A 27,193-nucleotide genomic window follows, 5' to 3' on the forward strand; every position below is an offset into this window, starting at 1 on the left:
TTTCACTTCACCTCTAAGAAATCAGAAGAATCTTTAAAAACTGAAGAAACTGAACCAATTAAAATCGTATTAAATCTCAAACAATTCTGTAAACACAAAAAAAAAATTAGAAAATCCTAAAACATCCTTGAAAAACTAAAAGTTTCTGATAGAATATAGAACTTATGGGGCTATTGAAAAATTAAAACAAATTAAAAATTCATAAAATCCAGATTCAGAATCAGGAGATTATTTGACTTTAGAACTGACTTTTCACTTTCCTTTAAGAAATGAGAAAAACCCCTAAGATCCTGAAGAAACTGAATAAATACTAATTAAAATGGTACAAATTTTAAAAAATTCTAGAACGTTTTAAAAAATAAAAAAAAACACGAAAATTTTGCTGTACGTTCAATAGAATGCTAGAAATTCGCTACAAAAACGACAAAAAATTTATGGGGTTGTTGAAAAATTAAAACAAATTGAAAATCTATAAAATCCAAGAAATGTGGAAAAAATCAAGGAGTAAGAAACTTCTTAAAAATTCTGGAAAATTTTTGAGAATCTTTGATCTACTCTTTGATGGAAAGTTTATTCAACTGGCTTTTCAAAACACTGTTCAGCTATTCCTCAACTTTGCAGGTTTAAAAAAAACCTGAAAAAAATAAATTTTTATACAACCTGTAGATATAATTTTTCATTTAAATCCGGACCTAATGAAGCAAAGCGAATTTCAGATTTGGAATCAGAAGCCCATTCCATTGACATGATTTTTTACTTCTCCAGTATTTTTTTCAGACTTTGTAGACTAGTGTAGTGTAGTGTATAATTATATATTATCAATAATTATAAGTTATAAACGCTATTGTATAATTTTACATTACATAATAGAACGCAAGGGCGTCAGTCTTCGTTAAGAAATCCACCTTACAATAACAATAACTTGAGGACAGCTCTCAGTTTTTATATCTTGAAGTTTCAAATGAAATCTTTGTGCAATTGAAATTTTAGCAATTGTTGGAGATGTTTGAAGGCAAACTTCTATGAAAAACCAACAAATTATTTCTCGACAAATAAACCCAAAAGCGTTTCTCAATGTCCTCCTTCACTCTAGAAGTTAAAACCCTCCTACCACTTACAATTAATCTTCGACTAAGTATCTTGTACTCCACGGGACAAAATGTTTTACTAGTTTATTACTATAACTGTAGATAATTTTAGTTATACAGATATACATGTTAATTTAACAGCTCAATATGTTAAATAAAATGGAAAGTTGACTGCCCAGTTAGCGGTGTTAATTAACTAAATAAACTGTAAATATAGCAATAATGGGTAGCGACTAGAGTAATAGAGATGCCAACCATAAATTTACTAGCAAAATCGTTCTTCTAGAAATGAGGTTCTAAATTTGAGCGATTTTCTTCTCCTTTTAAACATGTCATCGATACTTTTCAATCGGCTACTTAGTATTCTCGAAGTGCATAATGCAAAAGTCCATACACGGCAACTCTTGCTCAGATGCAGTACCATTAGATCACCGTAAAAAAGAACTGTCCCAGAATGCATGGTAAGTGAGTGGGCGCCGGTTGCAGGAATGACGTCACAATGAGAGCGGGGCACTTCTATAGAGGTGTCTGCTGACCACGTCGGGGTGTCCCTCGACGAAGATCCCACCTTCATGGTCAGTTCTTTAACTAACTAGTCAGTCGGCCACCGGCAAGCGCGCAAATTATACGTAATAATATTGTCTCATTATCACTCTTATTTTTTCGTTGATTTTACTTCTTGGTTGTGCTTGTGAAGTTTTATTTATTTTATCGTTCGGTAAGTGGAATTGATAAGAAAATGCCACAACGCCTCTGTTTTGATTGACCATCCATAAATTTTCGCTCAAACTTGTCCAACACCTACGGAGTGAGTCATAAAATCAACTCAAAATTTTTTTCGAAAATATGGGAATTTTGTGACATCGCGCAGGTTACGTCATTTTCCTTTACGTTGACCTTTTACGGTGTTTGTTTACACTTTTGGTAAATACACCTTTTGCGGATGTTCATTTTATGACTCGTGGAATTATGAATTTCCGTCGTTTTTCCACAGATTTTTCCGTGCAATAAAACTACAAGTCCGATTTCCTTTTTTTTTAATGTTGCAGTCATTCTTCGCTTCCGTCATGCTACAGATCCGATGCTCCGAGTCATTTATGCAAATTGAAATAGTAAATTATTCTCCGTTAAAAATAGCCCACCTTTGCGGCATCTCACTTCATAAATACGAATCTCTTATTGTTAAAACAGAATTCTTACGCGAATGTTCCTCGGGGCGATATTGCTCTTTAGCCTAAATATCCAAGTTTGGTGACGGCCAAATATGGTGCTGAATTTACACTTTTCCAGACGTCCGTGGCCGATAATTTGCGCAATACTGGTCCGATCATCAACAAATATGTCGATGTTTTGTTATTTAATTCAATGTGAAAACAACAGGTCGATTATGACACTGCTGCTTTAATCTGATTTATGAACATCCATTTCCATCATTGTCGGAATGACGAATTCATTATGGATGATAATTGCCGTGTAAGCTGATCGGAAAATAAATATTACATAACGAGTCTGGCCACAAATGGACCAACACTGCCAATTTTATAATGAAAACCAGACAAAATTAAAGTCTCATTATCGGTTTAGACATTAGCGTCAAAGGTGGAATAATTTAAAGGTATTTTAAACACGTCTATGAGTTCTAAGAAAATTGGCGTCTTCTAGTAAAGTTCGGCTAAAATTAACATTTTTTTCATTTTTTACACTCAGCGCTTTTATTGCTTTTAAAGCGAAGCAACACGAGAAGATAAGAATATGAAAGATGCACTAGTTGTATCAACGATTAAAAATATAACATTGGAGAGTTATTTTTACGGAGTCAACCTTAGTTATAGAAAAAAGACACAGAAGTGTTGACCCTAATAAAGATGCCACAATTAAAATAGAATCCTTCATTGCCAACTATTTTTTTAGTCACGCAGTTCATAAGTCGCATTTTTTATTTGTACGTGTGCAGACAGGAAGCTGATTTGTTAAACGATAAATTAATTAACAACTGTCATTTCAAAAGAATGCCAGGACAAGTTGCAAAAAAAGATTCAGCTTTATTGAGAATTTAATTTTATTGTTGTTTTAAGCTCAACGAGGGGCTACAAAAATGGTAAAAATTTGGGAGTTTTGTTTAAATTGAAAGCTTGCCAAGGCTTCTTTTAGTGTCATTCATTTGGGCTTGCTATTTTTTGATGTAAAATAATCTTTATGCAAATACTTCTAAAATTAAATAAGTAATAATATTATATTTTTACAAAAAAAAAACATTTGCGTACAATTTCTTGCACACCTGTTCACTATTAAGTGTACGTAAAATTATTAAATCTATTTTTTATTTTCCTAGCATTAATTTTTTAAGAATTTGAAATAATGCCAAACGTATTACATGGTTTACAGTTGGTTCGAAAACAAACGTTCTTTAAATTAATTGTGTGAGGAATTTCTGTAGATTTATATTAATTTAAAGTAGATTTATTAAAAGTTTAAAACAAAAATAAACGTATTAATGAGTTGTAAGGAAAACAGTAAGATTTTAGAAATTTTCATTTTTAAAAGGAGCCAACATTTTGCAAAAATTTTATATAAATCATCTCAATCGGGCAGTTTTATAGCTATAGTAATCAAATTTAGAAAGATTATTTTCTATGAGGTGCTTATTATCTGTGCCAAATTGCAACATTCAAAAGCACAAGAGAGATTTGAAATTTTAAATTTTAGAATGAGCCAAAATTTTATTAAATTTTTATATAAATTCTGTCAATCAGGCAATTTTATCACAATAGTAATAAAATTTTGACAGATTGTTGTCTATCAGGTGCTTATTGTCTGTGCCAAATTGCAACATTCTAGAGCAAATAAGAGAGATTTTAGAAATTTTTATTTTTAGAAAAAGCCAAAATTGCACAAAATTTTTTTTACTACTTTGGTAGTTTTATTAATAATAATAATTTTTAAACAATTTTTTATCTATGGGGTGCTTAATATCTGTACCAAATTGCAACATTCTAGAGCACAATTGAGAGATTACAAAAAAAAGATGTTTAGAACAACGTAATAAATTTTCAAACAGACTAAAAATTTCTATTTTTCAAATAACAATTTGCTTTTCTGGTAATTTTAATCCCATGGCAACAAAATTTAGGGATTTTACTAGTGGAAGATGTTTATAATCTCCACTGAATTAGGAAATTGTAGATCAGAAGAGACAAACTTTAAAATTTTTTATTTTGGGAACGAATAGATAATTTAGAATTTTTAGAATAAAAAAACACAATTCTAGTAATTTTAATGCTGTACCAATAAAATGTTGGTAATATATTAGTTTGAATATGTTTAATTACTCCACCAAATTAGAAAATTGTAGTGGAAAAATGGTCAGTTTTTAGAAATGTTTAATTTTACCAACAAACTAAAAATGTCCATTTTTGAAATAAAAATTTGTATTTCTGGTAATTTTAAGACCATAGCAACAAAATTTGGGAATTTTACTAGTGTGAACATGTTTATAATCTCCGCTAAATTAGCAAATTGTAGACCGAAAAGGATAGGTTTTTGAATTTTTTATTTTGGGAACAAACAAAAAATTTCAAATTTTTGAGATTAAAAATCCACAAATCTAGTCGTCTACTAAAATCTGGATATTTGGTAGTTTTATCGCTATAGTAATAAAATTTAGACACTTTGTTATATTTCAGGAGCTTATTCTCTGTACCAAATTGCAACCTTCTAGAGTACAAATAGCCATTTTAGAAATGTTTATTTTTAGAGTGATCAAGCTTTCGTTAGAAAGCCTAAAAATCTATTAAAAATCTAAAATAACCCCAAAATCGTTTTTTTGTTTTTTAGAAAATGTCTGCCCAAACCTCGGGGGATGTCTCCCTCATCAAAGATGAAGACGTCCTCCGCAAAATGTGGCAAGACGCCGAAGACTTCGGTCGCAAAAAGGAAATTCGCGCTCACATGTACAAACTTCGAGAAGCTCGTCTCCGTGATTTCTACAACTCTGGGGAAGTCAGCAGCGACATCCAGAGAACTTCCACGATTACCACAGAAAGCAAAACGTGCTCGGGCTCGACTCATGCCGATTCTTTGGCTGATCACAGCTTCATCAGCATGAAAACCAAAGAAATCAGAGATTCGGAGTCGCCCACAAAGGATGATATCTACAGAATTGCCGGTTTGTTACCATTATTTTTACTAACTCTCTTATTTCTTTTAAATTATTGCTTTTAGACAAAGGGATGGGAAATCAGGGATGGACTGTGGTCACATCTAACAATAAAAGCGAAGATGGAAAGACACACACTACGAAGAAAGTTGCGACGACTTCTGGATCGGACAAGATCCAAGGAGGTCAGATTAATTACGCCGCGAAGAACGAGCAGCAAGCTTCTGTGTTTAAAGATGGCGATGATAAGAACTTTACTAAAGCTGTTGGAGCGTCGTCGAACACTGTTATTCGACAAGACGCTTCTGGAGGTGATGAAAACTCTTCTTTCAGAAGCTCCTCGACCACCACATCCTCTTCTTCTAAATTCGTCTCGGAACAACGATCCTCCAGTGAAGTCCAAACACCAGCTAGAATGATAACACAAAACCAAAAAGAAGTGGTGTCTACAAAGACTTTCACTGACAACATTCCAAGCGAGTTGAAGAACCATCCAAGTTACGTCGAAGGAAAAACTAAAGTGACTCGTGAAACGCGCACTTTACCTGATGGAAGCACTGTTACCACTACACGGTACGAAATTAAAGGAGACGCTACGAAGAAAAGTAGTCAATACAGTACCAGCAGCAGCGAACAAAAATCATCGTCGTCTTCACTCGTTCGAAGCTCTCAAGAATCCAAGACGAGCCAAAACGAAGTTAAGACATCTAAGTACGTTTCGGAACAACCAACAACCATCACCATGGAAATTCGCGGTGTTTCGGACACCCAGATACAACCAGCAACCACCAGTACCACCAGTCGAACTGTTAGAACCCATGAGGTTTCAAATGGGAGCAAGAAAATTGAACCCACCGTTACAGTGACTAAGACAATTGTCTGCGACTCCAGCGAGCCTGTCCTGAAGACTTCCGAAGTTACTACTCATAGTGACACAAAGAGAGTCACTCAGAGAGCCGTTAATCAAGCTACCACGCAAAGTGACACCAAGAGAGTCACCCAGAAAGACATCAATGAAGCCTTTATAGACGTTGAGCGACGAGACACGAGGAACAAAATGGAGCGACAACCAAGTCCGGAAAAACAAAAGTTTACGTCTCCGGAAAGACGGCAGCCGATTAAGCCAGGGAAGTCCGAGTTGGATGAAAGACCGAAAGCCACTGAGGGACAGTACGACACCACGTATAGGTCCGAATTCACCAATAAAAGAATCAGCGTGGATGTCAGTCCAACGCATGAAGCGTTTGCTCGAAGTCTTCGCGCGATCAGTCCCGATAGAGCGAGCAATTTAAGAACTAGCACGAGTTCTTTACGGAGCAGCACGAGTCCTGAGAAGAATCGTCATCCATCTAGAGTGTCACCAGAACGCCGAAGCGTCTCGCCGAAGAAAACTTTTAGCACTGAAACCATCACCAAGTGCAGGAGTAACGAAATCGATAGTAGCACTCTAACACGGCGTCAAAAGCGTCCGACGAGGTCTAGAAGTCCCTCGCCTACCACCACTGCCAGTGACATCGAGTTCATCAGGACTAACATTATCACTGATTTGGATACCAACGTGACGACGGTTATTTCACAGTTGAGGCCCTCAGCTCTGGAGATTACCACTAAGAAGAAGATCACTGAGCGGTCTCCAACGTCACCACTTACAGAGTCTCCGAAGAAGAGCCCGCGCGACGTCGCTCGCACCAACAGCCTGAGGAGCATCTCGCCGACTAAAGAAGGTCATGTTAAACCAGACAGACCTTTTAAGAGAACCGACACGTACGAGGAAAGGTGTCGCCAAATTTTAGGAATTAGCAATGAAACCAGTAAAAAAAAGACAGATCGGAGAATGTCGGGCGAGAAGAAAAGTCCGGAAAGAAGGAAGAGTCCTGAAAAGAGGAGTCCCATTAAAGACACGTCCAAAATCAGCGAGTTTCCATCTCAGATCAGGAGGAGTCCCGAAAAAAGAGTCCCGGAAACTTATCCCGAAAAAAGGAGCCCAATCAAAGACGTGTCGAAGATCAACCAATTCCCGTCGCAAATCAGAAGGAGTCCTGAAAAAAGAGTCCCTGAGCCTTATCCCGAAAAGAAGAGCCCAGTTAAGGACGTGTCAAAAATTAGCGAGTTCCCAGCTCAAATCAGAAAGAGTCCCGAGAAGAGACTCCTGGAACCTTACCCTGAAAGGAAGAGTCCTGTTAAAGACGCATCTAAAATAAACGAGTTTCCTTCTCAAATCAGGAAGAGTCCTGAAAAGCGGGTCCCGGAGCCTTACCCTGAAAAGAAAAGTCCAGTCAAAGACGTGTCGAAAATATGCGAGTTTCCCTCACAAATTAGGAAGAGTCCTGAGAAAAGAGTCCCGGAACCTTACCCTGAAAGAAAAAGCTCACTCAAAGAACCGTCTAAAATCAGCGAGTTTCCATCCCAAATCCGAAAATCTCCGGAAAAGGAACCGTGGCAAGCCTATCCCGAAAGGAAGAGCCCATCGAAAGAAGCCCCAAAAATCAACGAATTCCCGTCTCAGATCAGAAGATCTCCAGAAAGAGAGCTGTTGGAACCGTATCCTGAAAAGAAAAGTCCACTCAAAGACGTGTCCAAAATCAGCGAATTTCCTTCTCAGATCAGAAAGAAACCAGAGAAGGAACCTTTAGAGCCGTACCCGGAGAAAAAGAGTCCCTCTAAAGACAAACCAAGCATTGACGAATTCCCCTGTCAGATCAGAAGAACTCCGGAAAGAGAACCACTGGGACCTTACCCAACGAAGGAGAGTCCAGCCAAAGAGTCCCCGAAAATCAGCGAATTTCCGGCTCAAATTAGAAAGTCTCCTGAAAGAAAACTCCATGAAAAATATCCGGAGATTTCAATAACCGACTCGGAGCTCATAAAAGAATCATCGTCGGACGAGGAAGTTTTCGAAGAAGTGAATATCACGAAGCTATCAGATCTTGAAGGAAAAGTCCCAGCAAATGAGCCGTTGGTCACGAAGAAGTTTATCCAGCAGCTTTGTAAAGCGGACGAGATTGAAAGAAGCGATCTAACAACAAACTCGAGTGTTCTTAAGAAAGAGGTTTTGGAAACTGGTAAGAAACCAAACGCTACGGTTAAAAAGAGTTCTCCGAAAAGACCGGAAGAGTTGTTTATAGCGAATGAGAAAAAGACCGAAAAGAAAAACTACTCTCCTCCTAAAGTCTCTTCACCAACTAAAAAACCACTAAGTGAAAAGAACGTAGTTAACAACAAGAAAGTCGTGACGAAAGTTGAAACTAAGCTCACGAAGAGAATTACAGAGACTAAGCCGAAAGAGGTGAAGAAGACAGAGAAGATCACACTGTACGACATTGAGAATCTTAATAAGACAAGGAAGGATACCAGCATCCATGTGAGAACCAACAGAGTAGACGACACTGTTAATAGAAAGAAGACCACAGTCAAAGTCGAACTTAAACAGCCAGTAAGACCGTGCGACAAGAAGCCTCAGAAAACTTTGTCAAAGACAAAAATAGAACCCGTGACGAAGCGTGTGACTACCACCACCACTCCGAAGCGCCATGTTGTCAGCACTACCATCACCGTCACTCCGACAAAAGCACCCAAGACTAAGCCAAAACCAAAAGTGCAAAACGGCCACATTTCTTCAGACGAGGAGTCAATCACCGACAGTCTTAACGAAGACACAAGGAAAGAGAAAGTCTCCCGTGTTACCGAGACGAAGAAAAAGACCCAAGAAGCTACCAAGAAGCACGAGAAGTGCATCACCACCAAATCCATCGTCATTAACAACGAATCCAATGAAAGAGAAGTGATTGTAGACTTACAGAGATCGAAATCTTCCCGGGAACCAACACCAGATCGCATCTGTCCTCTTCCGGTGTCTTCAGATGATGACACCATTCCGAGATATCCTGACAAGATCGCCGAGCCTGACGATTTTATTTCGAGGCGCAAACCGAAGAAGATCTCCGATATCCCGGAGAGTGAAGATGTGAAGGATTTCAGCAGTGTTACCGAAGTGACGAAAGATGATGAATGTCTCCTCAGCGTCTCTGAGAAAGTCAACAAGTTTATAACCACCGCAGAGCAGTTGACGGCGCCCCAGGACTTACCAACGCGGCCTAAAAGCCCAAAGTGTCAATACTACGAAAATGACGTTAACGTCTCTGATAAAGTCGCTCACTTTATTACCACAGCTGATAAAGTGATAACAACTCCGAAAGGACCCGCGCCGAAAGTGGAGAGACCGGCGTTTGACGTGGACGAGACTATGAAAGAGGATGAGTGCTTGTTGAGCGTCTCTGACAAAGTGAGCAAGTTTATCACCACTGCAGAGAAGCTGACTGATGCGCAGGCTGTCTCTCTTTCAAAAATCGATGAGAAGAGACGGTCTCCCAGTAAGGAGACAACACCGACGCGAAGACCTAGTGGTCAAACCAGTATTCCGGAGACTAGATATCCGCGAAGAGACAGCTCACCGAAACTCCCTGATTCTACCCCTAGGAGACCCAGTGATGAAGCTCCACGATCGGTCATCAGCCCAACGGGGCGCCTCCGAAGCACTGAGAGTGTGAAGAAGGCGAAGGCATTGTTTGAGAACATCACCAATGACCAGAAGGTGTTAAAACAAAGAGACATCTTGAGCAGACCGTCTGTTTTTGAAGGCCGGAAACTGAAAGCTGAGGCGGCGAGAAAGTTACAATATGAAGACGATCGAGAAACCTCTAAATCTCCAGAACGAACTCTCAGGAGATCCCAATCTCCGGAAGGAGACCTCCCTGGATACATGAAACCTCTGGATCGGAGTCTGCGGCCAAACAGTCCACACCGCGACAATATCAATCAGCTGAAGAAACAAACTGTTGTTAAAGACGAAGAGACCTCTTGCGTGACGAAGTTTGGAGTTACTCTAAGAAGAACAGACTCAGGAAGAGTCGTCAGTCCCACCACGAAGCGAGTCAGTGTCGAGATAACTGAGACAGAAATCGAGGAAATTTACAGTCTTCAAATCCTGGAGGAATTGGTAAGTACGTTTTAACTCCTTCGATGGTTTTTTAACGCAATTTTTAGTTGGAAAGTGTTGTCAGTTACGAGCTGAGACGTAAAATTCGGGGTCAAATTCGGTTGGTGAAACAACTAATTTCTGAAGGAAAACTCGAGGAGACTATTAAAAAGACCAAGAAGGTGGAGACGTCGTACAGCGAGCGTAGGATGTCTTCCGAGGTGACAAAGCGAAGGACTCCCAGCCCTACGAAGGTGAGGACTCCTAGCCCTACGAAGGTGACGCGGAGCCAAAGTCCTGAGAAGGCTAAACCAAGCCGTGAGAAATCACCTGAGAAACAGAGCAAGTTCCAACTGAAGAAAATTACTCAGACGTCGAAGGTGTCATCTGATGACACTCCTGAGTGGGTGAAGCAGAGAAATCTGCGCAAAGTCACTCAGAGTAGTGTCACCACCTCTAAGACGTCCACTACGACAACTAAGAAGACCAGGAAGAGTCCAGAAAAAGAAGTAAAACCAACGGACATCATCACCTCAAGTTACGGAGTCGGACCTACCGATGAGAATGGCAGTCCTTTGTTTGGACTGAAGGCATTGAGAGTGAACAAAACTGATTCAACTAAAGGTTAGTACGTTGGCGAAGTGGTCAAAAAATGAGTTCTTTTAGTTCAAGGAACGGTGATAAGGAGTCAATACTATTCGGAAAACGGCGAAGAACCCGTCGGTGAGATCAGCGTTACGAAATATTCGACCGACCCCAGAGATTTGGGACGAAACGATGTGAAGACTAAAGGAGTTACGAGCGTAACCACGACTCAGAAGTTCGGGTATAAAGACACCCCTTCATTAACCAGTCTAACTAAGAAGAAGAAAGAAATTTGCGAAGAAGAAACTAAAAGTACTAAACTTAACAGACGAGGATCTGTCAAGGCGTTGTCGCAGAAGTTTATCGAGAACACTGGTAAGTCTCTTATCTACTTTTATTGTGGTAGATAACAGTTTCTTTCAGTTGAAACCTTGAAGAATGAAAGGCAGACATCCTACCCAAAGGCAGGATTGATCTTGCGCACATCCAGCTTCAAAGAATCCGCCAGCAGCGGCGATAGCCGTGAAGGATCCACCGAACGAACCACAATAAAATCCTCTTCACGAACCAGTGAATCTTTTTTGACGAACCGCAGCAAGGTCACGGGAGTGCAAGATGTCATCAGCAGAATGAAAACAGAAGGTACAAAAACGTGCTGAGATAAAACAGTTCTCTGTTCCAAAAATAATTGCGCCGCTATGAAACGCTTCCAAAAAAGACAAGTCATTGTCACTATTTCTCTTTTTAGATATTCGCGAAGGTGACAGTGCGGAAGATGTTGAAGCGAGAGGTCTTCTCAACAAGTTTCTCGGAGCTCAGGTGATCTTATCCGGCATCGAGGCGAATGTTAAAACGTCGACGACGAGCAGCGCAAGACGAAGCACAAAAGTTACAACTACGGTCACGGTAAGTTTCCCGAGAAAATTAAATATAAATGGAAACGCACTTTTCTTAAGGTTGCCGACTTGTGTGGGGCGGCTTGCAAACCGTCGGCGATTTTTAGAATTCGGGGGCTATTTTTAGAACTGCGAAATTTGAAATTTTTTCTTTGTTGTGTTTCTCATAGGGTTCGGCCTAACAATAAAAATTTGTAAAATTTGTTTTTTTTGCTCAATAATTTTGAGATTTGGCACAGATAATCGGCATGTAGAAGTCAGAAACGTCCCCAAATTTTATTACTACAGCGTCAGTATTAACGGATTTACAGGCTTCAATAGAAATTTTTGAAAATGATTTATTACACCCAAAATTAACATTTTCAAAATTTGTTCTTTTTGCTCAATAACTTTTTAGATTTGGCACAATTAATAATTATGTCTATATTAATAACCTACCCTAATTTTATTACTACAGCGTTACTATTATCGAATTTATAGACCTCTATAAAATTTTGAAAACATTTTGTTCCTACCAAGACTGTATTTTTAAAAATCGTCATTTTTGTTCTATTATTTTGTGATTTGGCACTGTTATTTAGCATGCCAAAATCAGTAAAGTCCTCAAATTTCATCACTACAACGTTAGTATTAACGGATTTACAGATTTCAACGGAAAATTTTGAAAATTATTCTTCAACTTCAAAATAAACACTTTTAAAATTTGTTTTTTTTTGCTCAATAATTTTGAGTGAGATTTGGCAAAATTAAAAATCATGTCGAAATTAATAACCTACCCAAATTTCATTACTACATCTGATTATCGGATTTATAGGCATCAATATAAAATTTTGAAAACTTTTTGTTTGTCCTAAAAATAAAAATTTCTAAAATTTGATATTTTTACTTTACAATTTTGTGATGTCCAAATTTGATTATGTATTACAGCGGTAGTGTTAACGGATTTACAGTCTAAAAAAAATTGAAAATGTTTATTTATCCCTAAAATAAAAATTTAGTTTTTTTTGTAACACAATTTTATAGAGCAAAAAAGACTAATTAATAATTGTGTGATTAATAATTGTGTGATTTAACAAAATTATTAATTATGTCCAAATTAGTAACATCTCTGAGTTTCATTACTACAGCGTTTCTATTGTCGGATTTATAGACATAAAATTTTGAAAACTTTCTGTTTGTTTCAAAAATAAATACATATTTCTGAAATTCGTTATTTTTACTTTACAATATTGTGATTTGACAAAGTTAATTAGCATCTCAAAACTAATATCGCTCTTAAATTTCATTATATCAGCGATAGTATTAGCGGATTTACGGCTTCAATAGAAAATTTTGAAAATTTATATTTATCCCCAAAATACACATTTCTAAAATTATTTCTTTTTAGGCAATCATTTTGTGATTTTACACAATTAAAAATCATTTTGAAATTAGTAACATGTATAAATTTCATTACTATAGAGTTGCTATTATCGGATTTACCGGACTCAATATAAAATTTTGAAAACTTTTTGTTTTTTTCAAAAATAAGTATTTTGGCACAGTTAATTAGCATGTCGAAATCGGTAACGTCTCGAAATTTTATTATTACAGCGGTAATTTAACGGGTTCAGTCTTTAATAAAAATTTTGAAAATTTTTGTTAATCTCCCAAATAGACATTTCTAAAATTCGTTTTTGTTGCTCTACAATTTTGTCACATCCATAAATTTCATTACTACAGCGTTGCTATTCTTGGATTTATAGGCTTTGATTTAAAATTTTGAAAACTTTTGGTTTGTCTCAAAAAGAGATATTTTTAAACTTCGTCATTTTTGCTTTATAATTTTCTTATATTATGCTAATACTTTACGAATGATGAAAAATGCAGTTGAAGAAGCCCGTAAAAAGAGAACAAAGCCCCCGTGAAAAGTTTAAGAACCGCTGCTCTAATGCAAATTAAAGACGCGGCGCAACTAATTTTGGATGAATGACGTCAAAAACACGACGACGCTGGTTCAGATTGTCGGTGTCGACCCTCAGTGGCTGTTGAATTTTAGTGCAGTGAGGGCTTAAATACAAACATTATCAAAAGTCGAAGAGGATTAAAATTCAAGCGAATTTCCCAATAAACTAAAGTGAGTTACGCATTTTCGCAGATTTCTTCATTTTATTAACAAAATGAGAATTTTCCATGTACCGTTTACAACACAATGTTTGTATTATGCGCTAAATTTAGTTCAATATTTATAGGTACTAATAATAATCTCTTGCATAGTTGCATCATTATCTCCGAGCGATTTATTGCACCAGAAACTGAAAAATTCCGTCGCAAAACCGGCACGCACTTTCTTTCGCGAAATTCGTGAAATCTATTTTCGCTCGAGGGAAAGTTGTAGGAAGTACTTCTAAATTAGAATAATTGCGCACAACGTCCAAAAATACCCCCGTGCAGCACGAGACGCAAAACCCCTTTGTCCGGCGTAAAAATATTTATTTATTTTCCGGGGCCAAAACCTCAAAATTTTAACCTTGAATACTAGCATTGATTTATTTGCGAAAATAATGTGTGAATTTCCTACGGGACAAACGCCAGAATGTTTCGTTAGTGGTTCTAACCAAAATAGGCGAGTCGAGTAGACGTTTTTAGTGGGACATGCGCAGCGCCGCGACGGCGAGCGTCTTCGTCTTTTACGACGCCGGGATGGGAGGGAAGAACGCAATTAACGTTGTTGCACTTTTTTTGAACCGAGTCAAAATGATTTAATTAAGGTAACGCTGCTAAGAAAATGTTCTTCCGGATTCTTTGACTTCTGGAGTGGCTAAAAAAAGGATCGGGAGATAGGAAGGGGTAATTGGAAATTGTGGAGCAAATTAGAGAGTTTGACGGAGCACTGCAAAAAGTATTGATTTTATTTTTAACGAATAACAGGTATATTTAGAATGGGCAAAGTCGGCGAACTAAAAATTTTAATCGCATGAAAAATTTATGCGGCCATATTTGGACTGACTGCGTTTCCACAGTTAAACCTTCGATTTTAAAAGTTGTGGGCTTTTATAATAACATTTTAATTTTGTTTTAAATTGCCAAAAAAATTAGACAGTAATAGATGATAATTTTCTATTAAAAAAAATTTTTTTCTCAATTTACTTTCCTTTTTTCTGTGATGTGCACTCACTGGTTACGTTGTAATCTATTTATTTAGCACAATTAATAAGCATCTCTAACTTAGTAATTTTTCGAAATTACATCGCAATGGTGAGAAAATTATTCAAATTACTCATACTTATTTGACGTGCTTCAAATTCTTGGTCCCCTCTGAAAATTAAACTTTTTAAATTTAGTCTTTTTTGCTACACAATTTTGTAGTTTGACACAATCAATAAACATGTCAAAATTATTGATTTTCCCAAATTACATCACTATGGTATAAAAACTACCAGAATTACAACCTTCTATTTAAAATATTGCAAATTTTTGGTCCACTGCGGAAATAAAAATTTGTAAAATTAGTCTTTTTTGCTCTATAATTTTGTACATTGGCACAATTAATAAGCACGTTAAAATTAGTAATTTCTCTAAATTATATCACTATGGTGTCAAAACTATCAGAATTACAACCTCGTAATTAAAAAATAACAAATTTTTTATACACTCTTGAAATAAAATAAATTTGTAAGATTATTTTTTTTTGCTCTATCAATTTGTAGTTTAACACGAGTAATTATTGCATAAAAGTTAGAAAATTTTCCAAATTACATCACTATGGTGTCAAAACTACCATAGTTACTACCTCTCAATTGAAATCTAGCAAATTTTTGTTCCAATCTAGAAATAAAAATTCGTAAAATTAGTTTTTTCTGCTCTATAATTTTGTAGTTTAGCAGGATTAATTAATGTGTTAAAATTAGTAGTTTTGCCAAATTACATCATTATGGTTATAGTGCGAAAATTACCAGAGTTACAACCTCGTAATTGAAATCTAGCAAATTTTTGTTCCACTCTAGACATAAAAATTTGTAAAATTAGTTTTTTTTGCTCTATAATTTTATAGTTTATCACGATTAATTAACGTGTCAAAATTAGTAATTTCCCCAAATTACGTCATGATGGTGCAAAAACTACCAGAATTACAACCTCGTAATTAAAATCTAACAAATTTTTGCCACACTCTAGAAATAAAACTTTGGAAAATTAACTTTTCCTGCTCTTTAATTTTGTAGTTTGACACGATTAATTAATGTGTCAATATTAATAATTTTTCCAAATTACATCATTATGGTACGAAAACTACCAGACTTATAACCTTGTAATTGAAAAATAGCAAATCTTTGGTCCACTCTAGAAATAAAAAATTGTAAAATTAGTTTTTTCTGCTATATAATTTTCTGGTTTGGCACAATTAATTAATGTTTTACAATTAGTAATTTTCCCAAATTACATCATTATGGTGCGAAAACTACCAGAATTACAACCTCGTAATTAAAATCTAGCAAATTTTTAGCCCACTCTAGAAATAAAAATTTGTAAAATTAACTTTTATTTGCGTTTTAATTTTGCAATTTGGTACAATTAATTAATGTGTCAAAATTAGTAATTTCCTCAAATTACACTGCTGTGATATGAAAATTACCTGAATTACAGCATCATTAAATAAACATAAAATGTTAAAAATTTCTGGTCTCTAAAAATTTCTAAAACATGTACTTTTTACTCTATAATAATGTATCGATCGACATATGTATAGGTAATTAATAAATATGTTAAGATTAGTAATAAATTTTTATATTAATGCGAAATTCTGTCGCAGGAAAGTGGAAAACCAGTCACAAAAACCCGCGTCTTCCAACACCCCATCACTGACGAAGTCCTTCAAACCGTCTGGGACGAGCAAACTTTGCGATTACTGGTAATCACTAAATACCCGTCACAACCTTAACTTCCTTCCAAAATTTCAGCTAGAACAAAGTTCAGATTACGAAGAACGCAGAAGAATACGGGCTAGACTGCGCCAAGTAATGGCGGAACAAGAAGGTAACGCCTTTATTCAAACTTCCACTTCTTTCTCTAACAATTTTCTTCCAGCGTGTACAGAGTTAGTTGAAAAGGCTAGTCAGGATCAAATTGCCACAACTTTCGAGGGTGAGTCTCAACTTCTTCCTCTTCTACAGGGCTTACTCGAAGCACCTGATAACGAACAAACTGCCGATTCAGGAACAGAATCCGGCGAAGACCAGCGTAGTGGTCTAATAGCGGAAGTTCAAAATGCACTTGATAAATTATCGGCAAATTTACGCGATGACGCGACTGATATAACACCAGAACGGCGCAGTTCTCTTCTTCAGTTAGTCACAAAGCTGCAAGTTGGTCTTGCAGCTTCAGTGCCGGCGCAAGAAAGACGTTCTAGTGTACAGGGACGATTCAGGAGAAGACAAAGACCTAACAGACACACTGTCGGCGTCAGCAGTGAAGAACTGGCAGACGCCAGAAGACTCATTGAAGAGATTTCTTCACACGAAATAACTCCTCAACCGCCACCAAAACTATCGATGTTACAAAAACAAAACTCTGAAGGCTGTGTCGGACAGAATCCCAATGCCTACAAGTCGTTTTTACCACAGAAAAGTGTTGTTAAAAACGCTGTGGCTAAACCTTTCAGTAGTTCTAACAGCACAGTCTCTGGAAACTCGTCTTCAGTGCAAACACCAACAGAACCATCAGAAGGTTTAGACTTGCTGTTTAACGAAGAAGAAAAGAAACCGGAGTTTACGTACAGGTCGATTTCTCTCGATGACCCAAGCGTACGACGATCTTCTTCAGGAGACGTGAGTATTCACTCCGTTCAAAACGCAATAAAGCAAGCTGCTGCTCGGAAAAGCACGGAAAATTTAATGGAATCTGAAGAAACAGATGAAGACACTACTATGAAAGCGCAGACTGTTAAACCTGAAGAGACTGGTAAACCTGAGGTGGTAATGCAGTCCAACCCGATTTACCAAAAATTTCCCAGCGAGGACAAAACTAACAAGTTTAACACGAAGAAGTTGAAGATGAAACGGGCTAACACTATTGATATCCCTAAACCCCTCAACTTTTACGAAGACGATGATGACAGCGATTGCTCTTTACCCGAGGAAGACTACCATCAAAGACGAAGAAGTAATTACTTAGCCCTGCGTGGACCAATCAGAGTTGGTAATGTCGGCGAAAAGAAGACACTTCCGGTGTTTGAACCTAAAACCGACAATGATAAGAAATTCTTAGCTTTCATTAATAAACACAACGAAAATGATTCGAAGAACTCGATTTGGTCCACCTCCGGAGCCCCCAAAGCAACCGTCTGGAGCAACAAATTCGGCAACATCAAAACCGCCTTCGAAAGCGCAACTTCCGGTCAAAACTCCGCCCGGCAGTTCTGGAAATGCGCAGACGACACTGTAAACTCCGGACCGAAATACGACGGTCCGAAAATCAGCAAACAGAGCGCGCGGAATCTCCGCCAAATGTTCGAAGAGAAGCAAAAACAATCACAGAAGGCCCCGTATAGTGGTGACAAGAACGTCGTCACCGGCTCACTTAAAGTCAAAGCTTTCGAGCCTCACAATGATAAGACGTACAAGTTTGTCCCTCAACCTCTTCCGGTAAACAAATTTTCGCACGCTCCTCAATCTGCGTTTAAACCGATTCCGAAGAAAGTCCCTCCGCTTCAGTTGCACAAAACTACATTAAAACCGAACGAGAAAGGAAAAGATTTAGATTCACCTCTTTATTTGTATAGTCCGAAGCCTTCAAACGAGTCACCGTCCAAGCCGTGGCTCTCAAATCCTGGAGAGAGTCGTGTATTGAATTTAGCTGCTTCGAAATTTGAGAATGTGACTCCTCCAGAGCCTGTGGCCATCAAACCGAGGAAATTGAGCAAAGATAAAGTGCTGATGCCTTTCCAACAGCAGCAGGAGAAGTTGTCAGCGCCGTATTTGGTGAAGAGTGCTGATCAGAGAAACAGTACCGTGAAGCAATTGAGTGGGCAGTACGACAACACGGGGAAAAATGATGGTTATGCTACGTATAGTACTGTGAAGTACACGACGCCTCAAGCGGAGGAGAAGGTTAGGAGTCAGTACGATTCGCACCGGCAGGCTCAGCCTCAGTTGATTCGGAACTATGATCAGAATGCTAGGCAGTACAACAATCAAGGGCATGATGCCCATTATCAACATCCGCATCAACATCAACATCAGGATTATAGGCAGAAAGGCGTACAACACAGTAATCAACAGTTTAACCATGACTATGAGCATAGTCGGAGCAGACAACATCAGAATCAACATTATGTGTCTCAACAATACAAGGCTCCTGATTTGCATGATCAACATCAGCGCCAACATACAACTCAGCAGTACAATTATCATCACGATTCTCCAAAGACTCCCATCGACTCGCAGTACTATTCCAATTACCAGAAGCAACCTCAGCAACATTTTCATCCCCAACCCAGTCCTGACTATGCTAAAGACTATTCCAACTATTCAAGACAAGAGTCTTTATCTAAACAACGCGATAGTGCGTATCAAAATCAGCAGAGCAGAGTACCACCTCAGGATTATCGACAGGAGTCACAAGTACCACCTCAGAATTATCGACAGGAACCTCAGGTACCACCTCAGAATTATCGACAGGAACCTCAGGTACCACCTCAGACTTACTACCAGAAGCAGTTCGAAGACCCTCAATTTACTTCAACTTATCAGTACCGACCCCAATCTTCCACGCCCCCGGTTCAGAGTCATCCCCCTAAATTGGACTCCCAGGTATCTGTGGAGAGCGTGCACGAGTACAACGCTGTCAACAGCAGAGTGATGGCCGCCCCGGTGTCGCAACAAGCCACAACAGTTCGCCAAAAATCCCCCATGAACAGAAACGAGCACGATATGGCCGCCGCTCTAAATCTTCGAAATGCTCTTCAGAAAGTTAGTAGTTCTCCCCCAAAAGGCGCTCCGTCGCCTCAGTATAGAAGTGAGGACAATACTCCGTCTCCTCAGCCCCCGAAGATAATGTCTCCTCCACATTATCGAGTTTCTCCGAATAGTTTTAGTTACAAACCTCGCGAAGAGCCTCAGAAGCTCGTGTCGCCTCATAGCTTCTCATACAAGAGTAAAGAAGCTCCAACCACTTACAAGTACAATGAAATTAACGAAATTAATGATCATGGTGAGTCGGTAGTGACTTCAAAGTTCCAAATTCCTGTGATTAACGTACCCGAATCTCCACGACCTCCAAGTCAAGCGAAAATTGCTAGCAAAGCAGATTCTTGGAATCAGATTTGCATGCAAAATCAGCAGCCTTTGCACAAACCGTCACCGAGAGCATCTCCCAATGCTCGGACTGTCTTAAAGTCTAAATCCAGTCACTCTTTAGCGTTACCAAAACAGTTTGAAGCTGGAATGACCAAGGATGAGATGAGTCAAAAGAGAAGAACAATGGAAGCGTTTCTAACTACTGGAAGCAAGTCGCCTCAAACTCTCTCTCGAGCGTCCTCAAACGAGAATTTAAGTGTGAAATGTGATACTAAAGTGACAAAAAGAGCAATAAACCGAGTGAAGACATCGGAGAAAGTGTCAACGTATCGTCATTCGTCAGGTCTTTCTAGAAGCAGAACGTTACCTGACATAGTCTGTCCGGAATTGTTAGACGAAGGCAACGTCGACAAAGCCTTTGAAGAACTGTTTAAGTCTAGCACGTAATTTAACAAAGTAGAAGCAAGTAAGGAAAACACACCTCCGCATTCCAGTTGTTTTGTGTTTAGATTGTAAGAGTTTTTAGTCGAACGAAACCCATCTGTTTTATCGAAAACCCTAGAAGTTGTTTATTGTTATTGTTGAGGACAAAAGGCGTCGGTGATTGGTGTGTTTGGAGTGCGCACACCAATCGCAGAACATTTTGAAAAAGGGGGTCGTCGAGATGATATATACAGGGTGAGAGTGTGTTGGTGTGCGCACCCATTAACTGTGAACCCCCCAACCTTGTGTATAATACGCCAGCCACGCCAGCGCCAATTTTTACACACACGAATTGTGTAAATGCGTCTTTATTAATTTTTAACATCAAGTCGCATTTACCTCTCTTTTTCTGTTTACACAAAGCACTTGCTAGAGCGTGCCCGCTTATGTCTTTCCATTCAACCTCTCCAACATTTTTGCACCTGTATTTCACTAGTTTGTCTAACTTTTTCTTTTCGTGATTAATTCGTTTTGTTTGGTAGTTAGAGAGTGTTAACCTTTTTTTGTTGTTTTCAGAAAGCTCTCACACAAAGAAAAGTTTTACGGGGGGGCCGGTGACAACGTCACAAAGTAAGACTTTTTTTAGTCTTCTTTAGTTTAGTGTTGACTGTTTTTCCTTCCAGTGACAACAAAAGTGACGACCCAACAAATCCAAGCAAAGAAACCAATCTCACCCTTTGCCAAGTTCCGGCAGTTGGACAAGCAAAACAGCCTTAACTCTCCAAGGTAAGGACCCTAGAAATAACACTCTTGAAAATACCTAACTTTCGGCTTGATCTCGCTAAAACTAATGCTTGGCTTGGTCTGCAGTACCCCTAAGACTCCCTCCGGCAGTGGCCCCCTTTTTAAATTCACTGATCCGGCAGTGAGTCAAAGTGCTAGTACCATCAAAGATAGACTCTTACATTGGTGCAGAATGAAGACTAAGGAGTATGAGGTATGAAAATGGGTGTTGTGGTTTTGTGTTTTTACGCTTCGTTTACTAACCGCTGTTGTCTTGGCACTAAATCGTCTCGCTTTGATGTTTCAAGTGTTACGATCGGACTATAAATAATGCAATTTCAGAACATTCAATTAGACAACTTCTCCACCAGCTGGGCAGACGGATTAGCTTTTTGTGCTCTGATCCACCATTTCCTACCGGACGCGTTTGACTACCATGCCCTCTCTCCCAAAAACCGCCGACATAATTTTACTTTAGCCTTCCAAGTGGCCGAGTAAGTATCAAGAAAAGTACGATGAAAGCGCTAATGAGTTTATTTAGTGAGAAGGCGGACATAGCACCACTACTGGACGTCGACGACATGGTAGCCACTCGAAAACCGGACTGGAAATGTGTCTTCACGTATGTGCAGTCTGTTTACAGACGCTTCAAGGACGAAGATTGAAGTTTTACGCAAAAATGTTCCTTTCCTTTAGATTTTAGACTTCTTCAGTCAGTTCCTTGCGTCAATTATTGTAAATTTGTTGTATGCTTTAATTATATGTTGTTCTGTGATCAAGTTGATATCATGGCATTTTGTTATAAGTGATATGTCATTATTCTGTATCTATATCTGCCCAGCGGTTTTTATATTAATACTTTTTTATACTTTTTATGCAAATTTAACGAATGTTTAAACGCTTATTTATTAACGTATTTTATAGAGATGTTATTTAGGGTTGTTGCTTTTGCCATGAGGTATCAAAATAACATTTTTTATACAGATTACGTAACATTGGGAATCATGGGTTCAATTGATGTTTATGAAATATTAACAGCATGACCTGCATGAGTAAAAGACAATAATCTGATTTTGTTATACAAGTTACACTCATTACACGTGTGCCTTTTTAAATCTATATATTTTATAAGCAGATTTATACCTGGACTCAACTAATAAATGTATATTTAGCAAATTTTTTTTATTGATTTATGCGCATCCCATTTTCTATTTTTTCTAGTCAAAAAAAATGTCAACCTTACATTCTCGAATTCGACTTTTTTTCTACTATTTCTTTTTTTTTCTCTATTTCGGTCAATTTCGCATTTGCTTGCAGGGCAAACTTAAGTTGTTGGTACAGAATTTCACGTAGCATCCAAAAACCGTGCAATTGCTTAACGTACGTCCGCTAATAACTGAATTAGAAGAGATTAAATTTTTAGATAATAATCTTTCAGTTCCGACAAATTTATTACTCAAAATCTCTACAACTACAACAGATAGAAAAAATGTTTTGCGCCATCGTTATTCTCACGTTTCTTTTGTCTAGCATCCGCCCTCAAATATCCAAAATTCGATGATCATTTTCTTTGAGAAAAAAGTTCTGACTTAAACGTAATTTTTTTTGATTTTTTAATTTTTGTACCGCCACTCGTTAACTATTTAACCAACCAATCTAGGATTTCAAATCTGGAATTTAAATTCACATCCGACAACAAATAACTGAGTTATGGCTGATCAAAGTTTCGGATAGTTGATTTTCATTTTTTCTCATTTTTCCAAACTTTCAAAGTTAAATATCTCGGAAACTATTAGAGATATTGAGATGCGGTTTGCGCCATCGTTTTTCTCGGCTCATTTTACGTTAGAAAATGTTCTCAAAAACCCAAAATTTGAAAGTCGATTTTTCGCAAAAAAAAATTGAAAATTTTTCGTTTTTTTAATTTTTTGCCATAACTCGCAAACTAGTTGTCCTATAGATCTCAAATTTGGCCAGTAGATAGATTTTGAGCTCCTCTTTCGACTGATGTATAATTCAATGCTATTAAACGACATTTTCATTTTGAAAACATTGAATTAAAATCACCCTAAAATTATGTTTTCAAAACAGTTTTTGGCCAATACCTCGTTTATTTATTAAGCAAACTCAACAAATTTGGGTCTCATTTTACGCAGAATTTCACGCTGAATCCAAAAATATGATAATTTTTAAAATTTGTCAATAAATAACCGAGTTATGGCCGTTTGAAATTTTGGGTTGTCGCCAGAGGGTCAAATTTTCGAAGGTTCGAAACAATTCATGCTCGATATCTCGGAAACTATTCCAGATATTGGAATGCGGTTTGCGGCATCGTTTTTCTCGCGATTTTTTACATAAGAAATCGTTTTTAGATTTTCCAATAGTCAAAATTTGCAAATTTTCGCGAAAATTCATGATTAAAACTATACCAAATTTCTCATATCGATATCTCGCTTATTTTTCAGAGCAAACTTGAGTTATTATACATCAGTAAACGCAGAATTTTACGCAGATTCCAAATCTGGGATTTAAATTCAGATCCGACAACAAATAACTGAGTTATGGCCGATCAAAGTTTCGGATAGTTGATTTTCATTTTTTCTCATTTTTTCAAATTTTCAAAGTTAAATATCTCAGAAACTATTAGAGATATTGAGATGCGGTTTGCGCCATCGTTTTTCTCGGCTCATTTTACGTTAGAAAATGTTCTCAAAAGCCCAAAATTCGAAAGTCGATTTTTCGCGAAAAAAAATTGCGACTCAAAGGATGAAAATTTTTCGTTTTTTTAATTTTTGGCCATAACTCGCAAACTATTTGTCCTATAGAACTCAAATTTGGCCAGTAGATAGATTTTGAGCTCCTCTTTCGACTGATGTATAATTCAATGCTATTAAACGTCATTTTCATTTTGAAAACATTGAATAAAAATCACCCTAAAATTATGTTTTCAAAACAGTTTTTGGCCAATACCTCGTTTATTTATTAAGCAAAGTCAACAAATTTGGGACTCATTTTACGCAGAATTTCACGCTGAATCCAAAAATATGATAATTTTTTAAAATTTGTCAATAAATAACCGAGTTATGGCCGTTTGAAATTTTGGGTTGTCGCCAGAGGGTCAAATTTTCGAAGGTTCGAAACAATTCATGCTCGATATCTCGGAAACTATTCCAGATATTGGAATGCGGTTTGCGGCATCGTTTTTCTCGCGATTTTTTACATAAGAAATCGTTTTTAGTTTTTCCAATAGTCAAAATTTGCAAATTTTCGCGAAAATTCATGATTAAAACTATACCAAATTTCTCATATCGATATCTCGCTTATTTTTCAGAGTAAACTTGAGTTATTATACATCAGTAAACGCAGAATTTTACGCAGATTCCAAATCTGGGATTTAAATTCAGATCCGACAACAAATAACTGAGTTATGGCCGATCAAAGTTTCGGATAGTTGATTTTCATTTTTTCTCATTTTTCCAAATTTTCAAAGTTAAATATCTCAGAAACTATTAGAGATATTGAGATGCGGTTTGCGCCATCGTTTTTCTCGGCTCATTTTACGTTGGAAAATGTTCTCAAAAGCCCAAAATTCGAAAGTCGATTTTTCGCGAAAAAAAATTGCGACTCAAAGGATGAAAATTTTTCGTTTTTTTAATTTTTGGCCATAACTCGCAAACTATTTGTCCTATAGATCTCAAATTTGGCCAGTAGATAGATTTTGAGCTCCTCTTTCGACTGATGTATAATTCAATGCTATTAAACGACATTTCCATTTTGAAAACATTGAATTAAAATCACGCTAAAATTATGTTTTCAAAACAGTTTTTGGCCAATACCTCGTTTATTTATTAAGCAAACTCAACAAATTTGGGTCTCATTTTACGCAGAATTTCACGCTGAATCCAAAAATATGATAATTTTTTAAAATTTGTCAATAAATAACCGAGTTATGGCCGTTTGAAAATTTGGGTTGTCGCCAGAGGGTCAAATTTTCGAAGGTTCGAAACAATTCATGCTCGATATCTCGGAAACTATTCCAGATATTGGAATGCGGTTTGCGGCATCGTTTTTCTCGCGATTTTTTACATAAGAAATCGTTTTTAGATTTTACAATAGTCAAAATTTGCAAATTTTCGCGAAAATTCATGATTAAAACTATACCAAATTTCTCATATCGATATCTCGCTTATTTTTCAGAGTAATCTTGAGTTATTATACATCAGTTAACGCAGGATTTTACGCAGATTCCAAATCTGGGATTTAAATTCAGATCCGACAACAAATAACTGAGTTATGGCCGATCAAAGTTTCGGATAGTTGATTTTCATTTTTTCTCATTTTTCCAAATTTTCAAAGTTAAATATCTCAGAAACTATTAGAGATATTGAGATGCGGTTTGCGCCATCGTTTTTCTCGGCTCATTTTACGTTGGAAAATGTTCTCAAAAGCCCAAAATTCGAAAGTCGATTTTTCGCGAAAAAAAATTGCGACTCAAAGGATGAAAATTTTTCGTTTTTTTAATTTTTGGCCATAACTCTCAAACTATTTGTCCTATAGATCTCAAATTTGGCCAGTAGATATACTTTGAGCTCCTCTTTCGACTGATGTATAATTCAATGCTATTAAACGTCATTTTCATTTTGAAAACATTGAATTAAAATCACCCTAAAATTATGTTTTCAAAACAGTTTTTGGCCAATACCTCGTTTATTTTTTAAGCAAACTCAACAAATTTGGGTCTCATTTTACGCAGAATTTCACGCTGAATCCAAAAATATGATAATTTTTTAAAATTTGTCAATAAATAACCGAGTTATGGCCGTTTGAAATTTTGGGTTGTCGCCAGAGGGTCAAATTTTCGAAGGTTCGAAACAATTCATGCTCGATATCTCGGAAACTATTCCAGATATTGGAATGCGGTTTGCGGCATCGTTTTTCTCGCGATTTTTTACATAAGAAATCGTTTTTAGATTTTACAATAGTCAAAATTTGCAAATTTTCGCGAAAATTCATGATTAAAACTATACCAAATTTCTCATATCGATATCTCGCTTATTTTTCAGAGTAATCTTGAGTTATTATACATCAGTGAACGCAGAATTTTACGCTGATTCTAAATCTGAGATTTAAATTCAGATCCGACAACAAATAACTGAGTTATGGCCGATCAAAGTTTCGGATAGTTGATTTTCATTTTTTCTCATTTTTCCCAATTTTTAAAGTTAAATATCTCGGAAACTAATTGAGATATTGAGATGCGGTTTGCGCCATCGATTTTCTCGGCTCATTTTACGTTAGAAAATGTTCTCAAAAGCCCAAAATTCGAAAGTCGATTTTTCGCGAAAAAAAATTGCGACTCAAAGGATGAAAATTTTTCGTTTTTTTAATTTTTGGCCATAACTCGCAAACTATTTGTCCTATAGATCTCAAATTTGGCCAGTAGATAGATTTTGAGCTCCTCTTTCGACTGATGTATAATTCAATGCTATTAAACGTCATTTTCATTTTGAAAACATTGAATTAAAATCACCCTAAAATTATGTTTTCAAAACAGTTTTTGGCCAATACCTCGTTTATTTATTAAGCAAACTCAACAAATTTGGGTCTCATTTTACGCAGAATTTCACGCTGAATCCAAAAATATGATGATTTTTTAAAATTTGTCAATAAATAACCGAGTTATGGCCGTTTGAAATTTTGGGTTGTCGCCAGAGGGTCAAATTTTCGAAGGTTCGAAACAATTCATGCTCGATATCTCGAAAACTATTCCAGATATTGGAATGCGGTTTGCGGCATCGTTTTTCTCGCAATTTTTTACATAAGAAATCGTTTTTATATTTTCCAGTAGTCGAAATTTGCAAATTTTCGCGAAAATTCATGATTAAAACTATACCAAATTTCTCATATCGATATCTCGCTTATTTTTAGTGTAAACTTGAGTTATTATACATCAGTGAACGCAGAATTTTACGCAGATTCCAAGTATGGGATTTGAATTCAAGTTCGACAACAAA

General features: G+C 37.0%; 1 protein-coding gene across 3 annotated transcripts; it reads left to right on the plus strand.

The window, feature by feature from the left end:
* Window positions 1–1,656: 1,656 nt before the first annotated feature.
* LOC148171744 (uncharacterized) lies at window positions 1,657–22,355 on the plus strand. Of its 3 annotated transcripts, XM_088041990.1 has the most exons (15): window positions 1,659–1,806; window positions 4,923–5,253; window positions 5,310–10,240; window positions 10,288–10,843; window positions 10,886–11,179; window positions 11,228–11,446; window positions 11,553–11,710; window positions 16,490–16,588; window positions 16,638–16,713; window positions 16,765–16,821; window positions 20,973–21,026; window positions 21,080–21,182; window positions 21,267–21,393; window positions 21,522–21,673; window positions 21,721–22,355. In XM_088041990.1, exons 2-15 carry the CDS (start codon window positions 4,926–4,928, stop codon window positions 21,842–21,844), a joined length of 7,278 nt encoding a protein of 2,425 aa, XP_087898116.1. In that variant the 5' UTR covers window positions 1,659–1,806; window positions 4,923–4,925; the 3' UTR covers window positions 21,845–22,355. The 3 variants fall into 3 exon arrangements, with proteins under 3 accessions (XP_087898117.1, XP_087898116.1, XP_087898115.1); XM_088041989.1 differs by having other exon boundaries at window positions 16,638–16,821; XM_088041991.1 differs by lacking the exons at window positions 21,267–21,393; window positions 21,721–22,355 and having other exon boundaries at window positions 1,657–1,806; window positions 21,522–21,634.
* Window positions 22,356–27,193: the final 4,838 nt, after the last annotated feature.

Source organism: Gnatocerus cornutus, chromosome 7 (genome assembly GCF_029298725.1).
Source record: "Gnatocerus cornutus isolate USDA-ARS CGAHR chromosome 7, icGnaCorn1.1, whole genome shotgun sequence".
Classification (NCBI taxonomy): Eukaryota; Metazoa; Arthropoda; class Insecta; order Coleoptera; family Tenebrionidae; genus Gnatocerus; species Gnatocerus cornutus.